Raw genomic sequence first — 17,391 nt, 5'->3', positions numbered from 1 at the left:
CTCCAATGTTAACAGATGAGACTTGGGTCTAACTATACAATTAAAAATGCATGTTAAAAATTGTTTATCTCAATATGTGTGTGTCAATACAGTTAGTGCCTTTAAATCTGTGGTCATTTTCAAGACAAGTTGTATGTACAGGTTTAACAGAGTAGAGGACAAACAATAAGAGCAGGTGTGACCAACATTTCAGTCATTGAATAAAAGTAAATGTAATGTTTGCTTCAGATCAACACCAGCAAATTTTCCTCTGTAGATGATGTTGACATGACAGATTCCTTCGTTTTTTTCCGTGAGTTAAATGTTTGTTTTTGGTGGCAGAAGGGACAGGATATCAATAATGTGGCTCTTCCAGCTGATATCTACTGCATGTGTCTTGGCTCCAAATAACGGCTTAAAAGCAAGGTGGCAACAATGTTTTGGCTTCACTTTTCTGCAATGAAAAAAATGTGGAAGCATGTCATCCATTTTTATATTTGGTCATTAGTCATAACAAATAGGCGAGAATACATTATATATGTTTAATGACTACCAACTTTCTGAGAGGGGTCCAGCTGCAGACCTCCACTCTGAGCCGGCTTAACGGCTCCTCCAACGTGAAGCGGAAGCTCGCCTCCATTTTTAGACGGAAGTGACGTGAATTTAATCCTCCTTTGCGGTCTCAGCCATCTATTGTCAAACAGAAACCCTTGTTTTTGTAATTCCCATTTGAACAGGGTAACAGCACTATTTTTATGATAAGAGAATGTGTAAAACACAAATTGCACATGATCAAATATGTGTGCCTAACATAAAACAACGTCTTGAACGCTTAGATATCGTAGCATAAGACAATTAGCTTTGGACTGTTGGAATCACTTTAATCACCATCATATAAAAAATAACTATGTGATGTATTTTGATCGAGCGCTCGGTGCTCCATTGTTTGTCTGTTGTAATCAGATGTAGGCTTGTGATTGTTTGCTGTTGCCATGACTACCACTAAAGGACAACGGCTACCGGCAGTCTTGTCTCAGTGTCTTATATACATTATCAGTTAGTGTTTGTATTAAATACCCATCCTGCAAACTATAACTAGATAACCATAAAATAGTTAACATGAAACTGACTTAAATGAACACATTTTACCTTTAATATGTTGCATATAATATTAAGTTAATCACATTGCTGTGAATCTTTAAACCTTGAATTTATCCTACCTCTATCCCTGTTTTACTGTTAAAACAACAATGAATGTAAACACAGAGGTTGTGATAGGACTGTAGTGCAAATGAAACATTTGTGTCTCTCTGGAGGACATGAAAACGGTCAAGATCATTACACCAAACAGAAGTGCCCACCAATTTATGTTGTGTCATTGATGATGTGCATTTTATACTTTGTTCTTTCAATGTAACACTATTGAGGAATCAGATTAACCAAGGTAATAAAAACGCAGAAAAACTGAGAAGGTTCCAGCTGCAGACCTCCACTCTCTTAGTCCTGACGTCACTGCCGTCTGACGGTGGAGGGGATCTCAGAGTGGAGCCTGCAAGAGAGTCGGCCGAGGGTGGAGGTCTGCAGCTGGACTGTCTTGATCTTTCCTAGTTGCTATAAAGAGTTCTTAAGCATGCATGTAGAAATTGTTTCATGTATCTTTGATAAACACACCATTTGGAAGACTGCAAAAGTATATCTTGACACAGCAACATGTGGACAAAATCATGCAAAATTTTCCACTCCTCAATTTAGCCAATCTTCCACACTGTTAGAGATGAAGGATTGCTCCCTATCACTCTTACAGAATCTGAAGAGTAACACTCACCAAAATCCCAAGTGTTTAGAAAACTGCAAAGTGTCTAAAAGCAAACCCTTGTTTCTAACCCCAGTGACTAACACATGAGCACTTTATCTATGATTACCCTCTTCATCCCGGCATGGTTTTAAAGGCTCATAGCTGCTCTAAAAGACCCAACAGATGAGGAGAGCAAGGTCAGGGGATTGGGGTTTGAAGTATTCAAACCACTCTGTGCTCTAACAAATGTTTCCCATTTCATGCAAGCAGTTTCAAACATCCACTAGGGGGCAATGTTGTTCCATGAAAGCTGCACACGTAGAGGAGAGTACCTGTCACGAAGGTTGTCTTAGCCATGTGGGTCACAGGAGCTCTGCTTTTTAAAGAGATGAACAATGAGCAGTGATCGGTAGGGGAGAAGGAATAACACAGAAATAAAAATTCATGCCTAGCAATCAAAATGAAAAATGGTTGTTCTGCAAATCAGCAGAATGAAGGAGAAGTTAATGGAAAGGGAAGGCCTGAGCCAGGGAGCCATTAGATTCTAAGATGCTGTGAAATAATTACATATTCAGAACAAGAGCTGTTAATTGTGCACATCCTCACAATTCTCCGCTGATGAATCATCACTGTCACCCTTTGGGCATAAATGGAATAGCATATGATGACAAAAAAAGCTAAATTAATATCAGAAATGACAATCTGCTGCCGTTTTATGGTCTGAGAGTGTGGGTGGACAAAGTTAAAGCACGGAAAGAGATCCATGCAGGCATAATTATTTTAGGACAGGGCTGTTTTCAACTCAAGTTTTTGACAATATGTGACTCTTTCTCAGATAACAGAGGACACTTTAAAGAAGTTGTTTTGATAGGGTTGCACTCTGTCTGTTTTACTGATGTGTGGCCTATAAGATTACTGAAGAGCTATAACATTATGACCACCTGCCTATGACTGTGTAGGCCCCCTTCTCCTCAAGTCGGAGACCTGACAAGACATGGACTTCACGAGACCTCTGAAGGTGTGCTGTGGTATCTGGAACCAAGATGTTAGCAGACCTTTGAAGTCCTGTAAGTTGCAAGGTGGGGCCTCCATGGATCAGCACTGGTTCTCCAACACATACCACCAATGCTTGATTGAGACCTGGTAATTGGAGGCCAAGTCAAACACCTTGAACTTGTTGTCATGTTTCTCCAGGCCACCTTCTTCCTTGGCTCCATGGTCTAGTTCTGATGAACAAGTGCCCACTGTAGGAGCCGTGTTTGGCAGTGGACAGGGGTCAGCATGGGCACCCTGACCGATCCGTGCCACCCTTTTTTCCTTTTTCCAGCAGGTTGAACTCCAAATGCTCCTCCACGCATCAGTGCGCCTCGGTTGCCCATGACCTTGTTGCTGGTTCATGTGTTTCCTTCCTTGGACCGCTTTTGGTAGGTACTGACCCCTGCAGATTGGGAATACCCTACAAGAGCTGAATGTTTGGAGATACTGTGACCCAAGCATTTTGGAAGTCCCTTACATCCTTAGACTGGCCCATTTGTCCTGCTTCCAACACATCACTCAAGGACAATGTGTTCTTGCTGCCTACAACATCCACCCACTGACAGGTGACAGTGTTAAGAGATAAATAATGATATTCACTTTACCTATCAGTGGTCACAATGTTATAGCTGATCAGTGTAACTATCAACACACAGTGCACTCCATCCATTATTGAGTCAGCCTCCTTATCCCTTACAACAGTTTTAAATCCCACAACAAGTGAGTGGGAAGTTGAGATCTCCTCGTCAGCTCTGGTTTTCAAGGTCAATGATGGAATGTCAAGCGATTTAAGCGAAGAGGTTAAGAAAATTCTAAAATCTAATGATCTTCTACAGCTGTGCAAACTACATCTGAAAACTAGAATGATTTACTGTCTTCCAACTGTGCTGTTGAAGAAGCGAAAGGAAAAAAAACACTTATCTTCTTTTTTCTAAGAAGAAATCTGATCGTTTGGCAACGTGTTTCAACTAGGGATTTTTGCAAACTTCAGCCCACTCATGTATGACAGAAAATGCAAATGGTGAAAGCGAGTGAGGAAGTCCTCAGAATGTTCTTCAGATTTCGATGAACAGAAAGTCCCCATTGCTTTGCAGCGGTGTTCAGCACAACCCACTGGTTTGGCTTGCTCCCAAGATTATGAAGGGGCTTGTTTGCTACAACCACAGAGTGACCTCTGGAGCACTGACTCATTTATTTTGGTTCATTTGATCAGTTATAGCAATGCTTTTCGAAAAACAACAACACTGAAACTTTTATCGCATCACCTTGGCTTTCTATCTAAAACTTTAGTGAGAAATAACTTCATCAGAACTGATAGTGGCAGGGACTCTGAAAGCCATTAAGATTACAAGATGGATAAAGCAGTTATTTATCTTAGCAGACTAACCAGTGACTCAAGCTCATATTCAAATCTGACTTTAAATATCAAACATTTTGTAATTTCTAAAAGAAAATGTCAGTTCAACTATTTAATAAATCTAGATGAAGGTTGTAGACAAGTCTGTTGTTTTCAGCCAAAGATAAGCTGGGGGGAATATGATTATTTTTCATACAACCCCCGAACCTGAAGGCTGGAAGTCATCGATAGACAGTTAAAATGATGTGCCTGGCTCATCTTATGTCTGCAGAAACATAACCCACCATCTACTATAAAGAGAATATCCACAGCAGACTATCAAGTGCAAACCTCACTGAGAGAGATAATGTTGAGACAGCAATGGCAGAGAGCATGCAGAGGAAACACTCACTCTTCTAGAGAGATGTTGGAGTACAGCACAGGAGGGACAGTGGACTGAGGACCAGACAGGCTGCTGGAGTCGGACTGCGTGGTTGCTTCTGCAGCCATCCGCCTCTCAGGTAGCGATGTCTGGGGGACAATTTCCAGCACTGCCCAGCACCTGAAACACATCATCAAACACTGCAAATTACAAAAGGAAGACAGGAATGGTACCACAAGAATGAAAAGATGTTCCTTCTAGGAGCATGTACAACACCACTCAATCTCTCCACTCTTTTTAAAAAATATTTTTTAGGCATTTTCACCTTTAATGGACAGGACGGCTGAAGAGAGACAGGAAATGTGGGGAGCAGAGAGTCTGGGGGGGACATGCAGTAAATGGTCGAGGCTGGATTGGAACCTGAGACATCTCTGACGAGGGCTATAGCCTTTGTATATGGGGCGCGCGCTTAGACCGCTGGGCCAACAGTGCCCCCGCAACAAAGTCACTCTTCAAGTGGTTGCCAGCTTTGCCAAAACATATGGACATGCACATTTTAGTCACAATAGTTCAATTAAGATAAGAAATAAGTTAATCTAAGGAAAAATTCACATTATTTTACGACCCGGTCAAACAATGGGTAGATCAAATAAAATGATTTCAGGTTAGTTGTCAAAAAGCAAGCTTGGCGTGACTAATATGGTCTTGCAATTTGTAGTTGCCCTGAAAAGAAACTACTAATATACAACAACCGACAAGTGTAATGTATATCGACTCAGTAATGGACATGCACAATACATCTTTACAGTTTCTCCTCCTGTTTTGGTTTTATGGTGCATAAGTCGACAGTTTTAATCCACTGTCATCACTCTAAACCGTCAGAGCACAGAGCTGTTCAAGTATCTGCTCATCCCAAATCAGGAGGACAACCACGTTAGCAACTAGCTAGCAGACACTGTGAAGGAGTTTGTGGCGAGCAAATTTGAGCTAGACTTTAATCAATCAAGGGGGTAGAAACAAGTTTCTAAATGCATGACATGATATGTTGCTCTGTGCTGGCAAGGCAAGGCAGCTTTATTTGTATAGCGCATTTCATACACGAGGGCAACTCAATGTACTTTACATTAAAACATTAAAAGCATTGGAAACATTCAGACAAGCATAAAAGAACACAATTAAAATGACAAATATAATAAAACTTAGAAAAGGAAAGGAGAATTAGAATATATTAAAAGTAAATTTAAAATTTCCATTTAAAGGGAGTTAAAATGAGCTAAGATAGGAAGGCAGTGGGAAATAAAAAAGTCTTAGTCTTTGATTTAAAAGAGGTGAGAGTTGGAGCAGACCTACAGCTTTCAGGGAGTGTGTTCCAGATATGTGGTGCATAATGACTAAACGCTTCTTCACCATGTTTCGTTCTGACTCTAGGGACTGAAAGCAGACCAGTACCTGATGACTTCAGAGGTCCAGATGGTTCATACAGTAGCAGCAGATCAACAATGTATTTTGGGCCTAAACCATTCAGTGCTTTATAAACCATCAGCAGGGTTTTATTGGCAGGATATTAATGGATAAATTATTTTCTGCAGCATCAGTCCCATGAAAAGCAACTTTAACATGTAGGTGTCATGGATTAGCATGTGTTGTTTGGTAGTTTGTGGACACTGTAAATAGGTTTCTGACATTCATGTTAAAATGATGTTTGTGAGAGGGCTTGGCAAATCCCATTCAAGCTTTTCTCCTTGCATCAGTGCTCCAAACGACAGTCTGCTAGTTGAAACTAAATTACTCTTTAATCACAAGCAATGTCGGACTCCTTGTGTGAAGGTGTGCAAGGTGGAAATGTACCAACTGGGATAAGAGGAAGGGGGTATGCAGACATTGAAGGAGATTCCACATCCTTAAAGCAGGACATCCTACAGCTATTTTCATTTTACCAGGATCTCTTTATCAGTTCTGAGATTTCACAAGATAATATACAACGATGAAGTCATGATATCAAGTCTTCTACCAAGTCATGTTTCACTTTCCCCTTTTTGAGAATGAAATGCCCCCAAGTCTTAAAGGAAACAGAAAGTTAAGGCTTTAAATGTCTCATACGAGCACCATCATACATTTATTACATCTTTATCTGCTGTACCACACTGAAACAAGGATGGCAATACTTTAGGCAGAGCAATAAATCAGAAAATATGCTCAATAATTTCTCCCTTTCATGTTAATGGTATTCTAGCCATAACACTGCTGCAGCTGCTAACACGGTTTTCACCCACCTGCCGGACATAGCGTAGGTAGTATTGATGTTAATGTACTTCCCCTAACACCTGAGCCTCCATCTGTTCTAGTTTCTCTTTGACGAATTTCACAATGCAACTATTCACATGTTTGTTATGTGTATGCCATCTTTTAGAGCTGTATGACCACTGGGCTCTAAAGAGTGCAGCCCTTTGAATTTCAAGCATTACATCTGACTGTAATTGGTTTGTTCCAACACTGGAACTTTAATTGAACAGTTTTAGCTTGCCTTTTTCTCTCTTCAGTCTCGATTAGCTTTTCATCTTCAGTTTTCAAACTTTTCATCTTGCAATAGCAACAGCTCGTCTAAATGCAAGGTCGTTTTGCATGAGCTGCTGTGCTGTTTCCACTTCATGAAATGGCTCATCATTATAAAGATGGGATCATTTAAAGTGCACAGGCAGAAGTGGAATATAGACATTTACAATACAGACTACTTGTGGATAAACAAATGTGCACTTTGTGTGTGTAGATTGGAGGGGGCAGATTTATCAGCATGTGTCTGGTTTCATTTGGATGCGTGGAGAGATTTAATGGACTGAGAAAGGTTTGATTTTTTGTAATGTAAAAAGCAGCAGTGAGGACACAAAACTAAACATATTTCTTGTCTTTTTTAGGGATTCCTAACCTTTGATTAAAAGTGCCATGAAGCAGGCCAACGAACCTGGCACTCACTGGAACATCCTCTTATTGGATTCTCCATCCAGTTATCTTGTTATGAAGAAAGCATCTATTTAAAATGATCTCAATGACATCTTTCTCCGTCATCTAGGTCAGGGGTTCCCAAACCTCCACGCCAAAGACTCCATATATCATCAGCCTCTGGCAGGGACCCCCCTCTTGCTAAATTTCTTAAATTCCTTGTACCCTATAAAGGCTAAAATAAAAAATTCAACACAAAACTTCCTCATATATATCCTATTTTTACTAACAATTGTAATCTTGTTATTCATTTAATTCAATGTCTTCTTTTAAACAGCGGTTTATAATCTCTCCAGGAAAATTTAGGCACACCACTGCCATTCTTACTTGCTGTTTCCAAGCCATAATTTATAAATGCTGGCTCATGCCGATACGTTTTAGATGCCCAGGTGGTGCTCTGTGGTTGTGGCTCTTGTGGGGCTGAGTCATGTTTAGTCTGATTGCCTGGTGGTCTATATTTATTTTCAGAAAATATTCAATTTCAAGAGGAAGACAATATTGGGAATTCAATATTGTTTGGAGGTTTGGCATCAGATCTGTATAAGGCCATAAGCTGGGGCATTCAGGCATTGTGCAGTGGTTATCATTGTGTAACTATTTGGGGTCCCATGAAGTTCAAAAGTAGTGCTGGGTCACTCAGACCTGGAACATGACATGAAGTTCAAAAGTAGTGCTGGGTCACTCAGACCTGGAACATGACATGAAGTTCAAAAGTAGTGCTGGGTCACTCAGACCTGGAACATGACATGAAGTTTCTGTGACCAGATTAGCGCCCCCTTGGTAACCCCATCAGGACCCCCTTTTCAAGAAACACTGATCTAGATGTTTAGCATCGGACTGCTTGCTTTCGTAGATGACTGGGATGAAAACTTGAATAATCCTGAATACGATTTTAAAATGATAATTTCCCATCATAGCTGTATGACATATGATGTATTGATTCTTCTATGCTGACAACAGCATCGCTACGTTAACTTGTTTTATAGACCATCCATCTCAGGTACATTCTGAGGTCACTTCTTTACATGTAGCACCAACTTTTACTTTGACACAGGGATGGGCTGATTGGATGTTGGTGGACAAAATCAAGGGTCACTGTGACCTCACTTAAAGCTGGGGTTGGTAATCAGATTTAGATACACTTTTTGTCATACTGGTTAAAATGATCTTTATGTCCTGATGGCAATCATTACATGATGGGTTTCTAAAAAAGAGTGTAAAAAAGCTGCTATCTACAGTCGGAGTAAACCTGGGAAAACACCAACCAATCACCGTTTTTTGGCTCCCCAAATTTTAAACCAATCAAATCCCGTCCAGCCGTTCTGCCCTCCTCCTGCGCGTACATTTCCCCGGCGTGCACTCCTCCGAGTCCCCGTCTCCTGCCTCTACTTCCCCTGACTCTATTTACTGCCCCTCTCGCTCGTCCTCGGGCCTGTCCCCTCTGACCTGATGAGGTGCTTTGCTCAGGACTGTAGTCCGGATCAGAGTCTAAAATGCTCTCACCAACAAGCAGAATAATTAATGACGTTCAGTAAGTCCTACAGAAAATATATATTTATTGTAGCATCCGTCCGGACGCTGTAGTGATGACGAGCCGATTCGTGAACACGTTGAGCTTTAATAACCGGTCACTGTCGGCCGTGATCACGCCAACCAACAAAGCAACAATCAATGTTTGAATGAATGAAAAACTTCTCCTCTTGTCTCTCCTCTCTCCCACTCGCACACTCTACACCTCTCCTGATGCCTTCACTGACTGTCAACACTGTAGGAATTAAGAACATCTATACTGAACACGTTTAACAAACAGTAGAGTTGTTACAGTATTATATGTGTTATAACTTTTCTCCTGATATCGTGTCACCAGTACAACTGGATAATGCTAGCATGACAGTTGTGAGTACTAACAGCAGCCATGTTTGTTTGTGTTTTTAACTTTCACTATGATAATGTTTTGGTGAGGACCGGTTTTGAATCAGTCACGATCATATGGTCGAGAATCAGCGGCGCTTGTGCATGTGAGCGGGGGGGCGTCGTTTTGGAGGAGCTCCGAGGGAGCAGGGGAGGGGTTAGACGGAGTCATGAGGAAAAGCTACATTCAAATTAATGCTGGTTTTCCGAGACTACCAACCCTAGCTTTAAACCCTTTTGGCCATTATTCAAAGATTTATATGTTTTTAAGCAGAAAACAAGATGTCTTCAAGAGTGATGGAGTGATGACATTTATCTTTTCAAAGGTCAACTTCACTGTGTCTTCAGAGGCAGATTTTTTCTCTGAAATCATGATATGGGATCAAACACATTTATCAGGGGAGGTAAACAGGTTAACCATGTTTATTTTGTGAAAACCATAAGAATATTTATGATGAATAACTTCTCAATTACATTTCGCACATGAAATTTGTCTGACAGTTATGAACTGTCTGTTTAAATTGGCTGGTTATCTCACTTCAAAACGTTGGGCAGAAGTGTGTTAAACTGTCACAGTATCACACACAAAGTGTGACACATTTCATTTGCTTTCAAGTCTTGCTCACACTTGAACTACCCAGAGGATAGAGTATCAAGGACTTTACCGTCAGTGCCTTTGTCAAATGTGCAATTATTAGCGGCTCAAATATGAGTACTTTGAAAAACTATCATGCCTGACCAGCAGTCCCAACTTAGCCTCCAGAAGAGATTTCCCCTTGGATTGTGTTTAAATCTGGAGGAAATCAGCTTGATAATCATTTTGGGTACAGCTAGTCTTTGAAGGTTTTCTGAAAACAAAAGCAGGAGATGGAGAAACAGAGGATGAATCATAAGTTCTTTGTTTGAAACCAAAGGCCATAAAGTTAGACTGCAGGGAGGGAGAAGTGCGTTTTCTCCTCTCTCTGCCGCACTGGTCTTTGAATCGGCAGTGCAGAGTGCAGCTCTGAGAGATTTATCCATTCATTTGTTGTGGCTACGCTCGAATGCACCCAACAACAGACCATTTCTATTTTATTCTACTAGTCTTTCACTCTGCTGGGTGGCTCAACAGAATTATGTCCCCAACGATAATTATCAATCAAAATTATGGTCTAAAAAATTGAGGCAGAGGAAATTGCTTAGCAGGATGTCAAGCAGGAACAGGACCCCAAAAAGAGGAAGTGTGATAAGAGGGGGAGAGAGTTGAGAGAAAGCGAGGCGAGGACAGAGGATTTGCATCTGTACAATGTAAGCTGTGGTGATTTCAGTCAACTTATAGAGACAAACTGTGCCAGACTCTCAGCCTACTGAAGAACAAATAATGCCAATTTAAATGCATTACGTACGCTTTGAGTTGTAATCCAAGCAGAGTTTTGAACTATTAGGTAATATGAAATGTTTATAATCTCTAAAAGCAAAGAACTATTGCAAAGGTACAAGACAGAGAGTGCAAAAAGTATTTCCAAGGATTCTTGTTTATTCTTTTGGTTCTGAATAGGCTGTTACTTTTATAAACACATTCTGCTGCAAAGTCTGGCTGCAATTTATGTTTCCTATGTGGTGTCTAGACTGGAGGCAGAGCATGAGTAGGACATTAGCAGAGGAACAGCAGCATCTTCAGTCTGCCAGCACTGTCTACACGGGGAGAGACGGATTCAGTACAGAGTGAAGGTTATCCACTCAACATGCAATCACCGTAGATTCAAAGGTAAAACTGAAAGACCGACAAATAGCATAAAAATGTGCTTGGAGTCCCATGTGTGGTCCAGGTATACAGCCTGTCTAGACAGATGGATTGATTAAAATGGAAACGAGTCTGTTCTTTCTGGAGCATCAGAAAGCCTGGAGAGATGAGTGACGGGGAAAGAAAAGTAATTTCATTGATATATTTTCAAAGTCAGATCTGCACTGAAAGAAAAAAGGAGAAAAAGTTGCAGCTGAGTCTTGGAAGTGATCACATACAGTTGCACTATGAATTCATCAGGTGTGCCGTGCCTATTCAAAAAAGGCTTTTTGCATTGATAAAATGTGAAATGTAAAATGCACCTCTCAATAGCAAAGTACAAGAAAGAATGCAAAAAAAAGTTGCTCTAGGGACTACGACTACTAGCAACTCATTTAGGGTTTGAAACATATGGGGAATTCTACTAACCTGATGTCATTGCCCAAACAATACAGCTCATATTCATTTTTAAGGACAGGTGGGTCTGGAGCTGCTGTCATTCATTTCATGCCAATCTCAGATACAACGTACCAATCATAGTCCTTTGTTTAGCAATCTATAAGATGACGAGCAGGAGCGCAGCTTCAACCTTTTTGTAAACAACCAAGATGAAAGCTTCCGCTGCAGGGAAGTCTGTTGGATTCTCTATTACGGACTCACATCCAATCCCCCACAACAAATGATCCAGCTGACAGACAGTCACCTGTCAGGAGGAATCCCAAATAAGCACTTTACTGACTGATGCACTTTCTACCTTTTGGTCCATCATGCTGCTTATACTGTGTTTTATGTGTTTTTTTAAACGTGTCTTTAAATGATTTAGCTTGTTTTTAAATGTTTTAGCCTGTCTTTAAAGTCTTTTTATTTTGCACTGTCAAGCTGGATGAGAAACAGTATTTCGTTTCACTGAGTATGAAAATACGAAGGGAATGACAATAAAGTGAATCTTGAATCTTGAAATCTTGAAACAAACTTGATCATGCATCTTCATTAAAACAAGAACAAACAATGTGTTTGCAGAGTTTATTGGTAAAAAAAGATGTGTTAGGTATCCTGCCGACAGGATGTGGCTGTAGGTCTGTCCAGAGGCACTCCCACATGACTATAGACTGTAGCTGAATCCAATGCATGTTTACAGTCAGGTAAAACCCATACTTAATATGTAGAGATTAGTTTGCCATGTGTTCTGGTGAAGTGGTGCACTTGCAATTTTCTATTAGACAAACTTTTAATTTATGAAGGTAAATCTGAATATGTTAAGTTTTCGATTGGAACTAACCTGCAGGAAAGTAGAAGAACTAAGGGCTGTGTGGACTGACACGGCTGTAGCGCTGGCCCGGCCTATTTTCCATTGAAACTATATTCAGTAAATTGATTTTAAAACTCAGTGTCCTCAGCGCCAAAAAACGCCCCAGTGGCTGCTGATTTCTGTCGCTGCGCTCTCAATTGAGAATATGTGCTCATAGATGTCTTTTCTTTGTCACCTACCAATCAGAATCAAGAAGGGGTGGGACTGCTGATAGCAACATTGTACAAAGCAATGGAGGTCCATACAGAGGAGAAAGTCATCACACTTGTTTGTTGAGGCATAATTTCCAAGTCCAGAGCTGCTGCTAATGCTATGACATGATTTCTTTTTTTTTTTTTTTCTTACAGTTTCTTGTTCAAATACAATTGCTAGTATGAATCAAACAGAGCATTTTAAGATGGACTTAATGGTCACTACTAAGGGAAGCAGAAGTGACTGAGAGCAACTTCCATAATCAAACAACAGCTGATGAAAAGTGCTCTGAAAGTGAGGTTGTGGGCGCTGCCAGTGCAAAAAAAAAAAAAAAGGCATAGGGAACATGGCCCCTTATGTGTTTAATCTTAATTTTTTTTTTTTTTAAGTTGCTATACGTTTCATGTTATCTGAAGTATTAAACAAAGTTGATGCTTGAACAATATATGTACAGGGTTCGGACACTTTTTTCATGGTCAAATTCAAGTACTTTTCAGGGACTTTTAAAGTCAATTTTCAAACAAGTACTGCTTTTCAAGACATACAGTAAGAGAAGCATGAAGATTTGCACTGGGTGGGCCAAATGATATCAACTGTAGTCATGTCATTTTAAGACCTTAACAGGGCACATCAGCTCAGTGCTTTTCTAAGGAGAAATCCTTTCATTGTTTCATCTTTTCTTCTGTTAAAATTGATGTTATTGTTATTGATTCTGTTGTTAATAAGCCTTCAATGTTCAGACACAAACAGCGGGGTGCTTGTAGCTCGGGGCCGGTCCCCGCAAGACCGTGGTCAGTCTGTAATGGGTCTCGATGAGAAACAACGTGTTGCATGACTAGACGAGACTTGTCGCGGTCAAGTCATGCAATAACCTGCCCCGAGCTAAAAACAACCCGCGGGTGACAGCGGTACGGCTGCTGGGGATCATCACACCACCTACACGTTATATGGCGCAGTGCTTCTACATCACACATGCCTAGCATGTAGCATAAACAGGCGGTCAGCATCAACAAATAATAGGCCAATTAACGTGTAGGGCTAACGTGGTGTCGCACTGCCCTCTCGGGGGCGACGTTACGTCACACATGACAACAGACCAGCATGTCACACACGCGAGCCCATCAGGGAGAGCGGTTATTTTATTTTTACATTTGACTATTTTATTTCTCTCCATTTAATCGATCTGTTGAGTCAGATTGATGTTAATTGTGAAATATTTATGATTTTAATTTCAAGCATTTTCAAGCACTTAGACCCAAAATTCAAGCATTTCTCAAACCTTGAAAACACAACTTTAAAATGTAAGCATTTTCAAGGATTTCAAGCCCCTGTACGAACCCTGTATGTAGTACCAGAAAATCAAATTCAATGTTTTGGGATCTATATGTAGACTGACACCCTTGGACTGACACAAATGTTGAGAGGACAGAACCATTTCGGGGTGACTAAATGAAAGTGGATGCAGTGGTTAGAGTACACCACCTCCCATCCACCTTGCTTTTGTATGCATTGAAATGTTAAACCCAAAAACTGTATTAGAGGGCACAGCTTAGGTGAAACAGAACACTTGGTGCTTATCTAAGCATGCAATTTCTGAACTAAAAGTACTTTGTTTGTCTTTTTGCAGAGCATGTGTTGGCCAAAGGGCTCTGCGTATGTGTTGAGAGAAAGTGAAGTCTGTTTACAGAGCATTGGAATCACTCTGAAATGTTATCATGAATCGATAAATGGAGCTCCCCTGTGAAAAACCTGCCGTTATAGAGCATTGCTTTGCCACGGAACACTGCTTTCACAATCTGGTGTGTAGGTTGGACACAAAAGGAAAAATGCAGCCTCAAGCTCATAAATCTCAGAGAAGTATCCCAGAGGAGAGAGACTTATTGTGTGGAGCTGCTGTAAGTTGTTTTGCCAGAAGCTGATCAGTAAAGTACACCAAAGGTCAGAGAAAGCCAATTGTTGGGTATAGCTCAGAGAAATTTGTCATGGGTGTGCAAAGACTATCTCATGCGGCACTGCAGCAGCAGAAGATTTTCTGCGGTTTATAACATGCTTTTCTGTTCATTTTCTATTTCAAAGTTCTGGCAATCTCCAAAAGTCTCCTGTTGTTTTTAAAATCTGATTGAAACAAGGTGCACAGCAGGAGTTTAGAGAGGCTGCAGCATTTGGATTCAAATTACAGCCTTGGTCTGCATAAAAGCTGTTAGTGTAGTGGGTTCTTGGTAAAAAAGAGGAGGATAAAAGCAGTGTCAGTCCTGGTTAGACCTCAGCTATTACGTACGATATGCTCTTACAGTGTCCTAACACAATTGTAATGGACAATTTGGAGGCTTCAAGTGTAGCCAGCAATTTTAAGGATAGGGTAAGGGTTAGATGAGCCACTTGAGACATGAGAATTTAGTTAAAGTTTAGATACATTTCAATCAAGACAGAGCAGGTCTAGACCGTACACTATTTCAAATTACTAACAAAGACCAAACATCAAGACAGGGTGAGATCCAGTCCCATCTTACAGACAGGACTCAGTCTGATCTCATCTTAATCCACCATGAGCAGAGCACTTTGCAGCATTTAGTATTTTACAGTGGCGAGGACAAACTTCCTTTAACAGGCAGAAACCTCCAGCAGGACCAGACTCATGTTAGACAGACATCTGCTCAGACCAAGTTGGAGAGAGATGATAGAGGGAGATGGGGAGAGAGAGAGAGATGATAGTGGTGAGACGGATAGTGTGACCTGGTGCTAGTCCTAGCTGCACTAACCTTCTGAAGCACGTTAAATAGTTAAATCAAAAGCTCAAAACTAATGCCAAGGCAACCCAGCTCTTTATATGGTTGAATATACATCCAATAGATGCTGAAACATAGCTGACAATACTACTTTTGGACAACAGAGACCTGAGCATACCTGATACCAGAATCTTGCCCAAACAATACAGCATTACTATGCAGAATCTGTTTGTAGAAATTAATAAGTTGGGGAATCATTGCTGATCATCGCTGATTATTGTCCTGTACATGCAAAATTAGTGTTACTTGACAGAAATCTCATCCTGCTATCTGTCATGGTCGAATGCATCAAAAGAGTGTTTGCCTTTGGACATGTAAAATAAGGTTGTATCAGCAGTGCACAGCTAATCACTTGATCTCACACCAACCCCCTTCAAGTGGTTTCAAACACTATAAATAATGCTTTTTAAAAGCAAACTCAAGACCTACCTTTTTAGTCTTGCTTTTAACTGAGTTTCATTCAGTTTTATTTCACCTTACTTTATTTATTTATTTATTATCTCGTTCAAATTTAAGTCACTTTTTATTATATTTTATTTATGCATTTATTTCTTAAGTATAGCATCTTAGTTTCTATTAATGGTTTAATATTTTAGTGTTATATATTTCTAGTGTTTAGAAATGTATTTTATTTGGTGAGTTTAATTTCCTGTGTTGAGTTTTAACAACTTATTTGACCTCGTTTTTCCTCATTAAGATATCATGAGAGCCTTTCCTCAGTTTGTTCAGCACTTATATTTTATTTTTATCTATTCATTTATTTAATTTAATTTGTGTTATTATTATTATTGCATATATTGTGTTCTTAACCTTAGGATTGTGGGGTGGGTTTGGGGTCGGGGCTGGGATTAGGATGGGGGGGTCTTTTTATTTTAATATATATCTTTTTCTTAATTTATTTTATTTTAAGTTGTCTTTATGTAAAGCACTATGTGTTACAATGTAATTGTATGAAAAGCATTTTAGAAATAAAGTCTGATTGATTGATTGATTGATTGATTGATTGATTGATTGATTGATTGATTGATTGATTGATTGATTGATTGATTGATTGATTGATTGATTGATTGCTGCTCTGGTTTGCTTTTTTAGGTCATAAAGGGACATCAATATTAATTTTAGTCAGTTTCATAACCAGATAAAAACTCATCACAGGGGCCTTAAAATAAAGCTAATGAGAAGAAGCTCAAACTTTAAGAACAAAGCATCACCTCACATTACTGAGCCACATAGTTTGATTTTCTAAGACCTTGGCTGTCAGGTGAAAGGTGAAGTCATTAAAGTTGAACATCCTGAGTAGGTAGTGTAGGCGCTTCATGAAATAAGACTCAATCTCAAGCCATTCATGTATGTTTCATGGTTACATTTGTTAGGCAATGCAAAAACAGTTTTCATAACTTTGTTCTTAGGTTAAAAAGACAACTTTGAATGCTGCTGTTTTAAAAACGTGTTTTCTATGTATTTATTTTTCAATACATTAACTTTCTGATGGATGGAAACAAGCCATGTGTACTTGGATCTATTTTTTCTCCTGCTATGCTGGACTGATACGTTTTTGTGTCTGTATGATGCACAAATAAGAGAGTCCTGTATTCACTTTATCACAGTTGCTTCAGAAAATGTGCACACAAATATATCTGAAAACATTTCAACAAAATAATAATTTTCCATAATTATGTGTCAGCCTGTGTCAGCGGAGGCATACAAACACTGTCAGGGATCACAGACACATGTGGAGAGTGAGGTTTGAGTGCCATTGTACTGTAGAAATAAGTGCAGTCTCACTCCAAACTGCAGAAAATCGCAGGTTAAATGTTTCCTCCAAGTGCACCTGTCTATCCACTCTTCAGCTGCTGAAAAGGTTTCAAGAGATTGTGGATGGTCCACACTCTCTGGTACTTACACCA

General features: G+C 39.9%; 1 protein-coding gene across 1 annotated transcript in view; it reads right to left on the bottom strand.

The window, feature by feature from the left end:
• Nucleotides 1-17,391, bottom strand: part of si:ch211-51h4.2 — a 99,682-nt gene that overhangs the window by 14,916 nt on the left and 67,375 nt on the right. The window contains exon 12 of the mRNA XM_034702909.1: nt 4,558-4,707. Coding sequence (XP_034558800.1) covers nt 4,558-4,707 — 150 coding nt within the window. The remainder of the gene's footprint in view (nt 1-4,557; nt 4,708-17,391) is intronic.

The sequence above is a fragment of the Notolabrus celidotus genome, chromosome 2, assembly GCF_009762535.1.
Source record: "Notolabrus celidotus isolate fNotCel1 chromosome 2, fNotCel1.pri, whole genome shotgun sequence".
NCBI classification, from domain to species: domain Eukaryota; kingdom Metazoa; phylum Chordata; class Actinopteri; order Labriformes; family Labridae; genus Notolabrus; species Notolabrus celidotus.
Note: the sequence above shows the minus strand (reverse complement) of the source record. Positions and strands in the feature narration are given on the sequence as shown.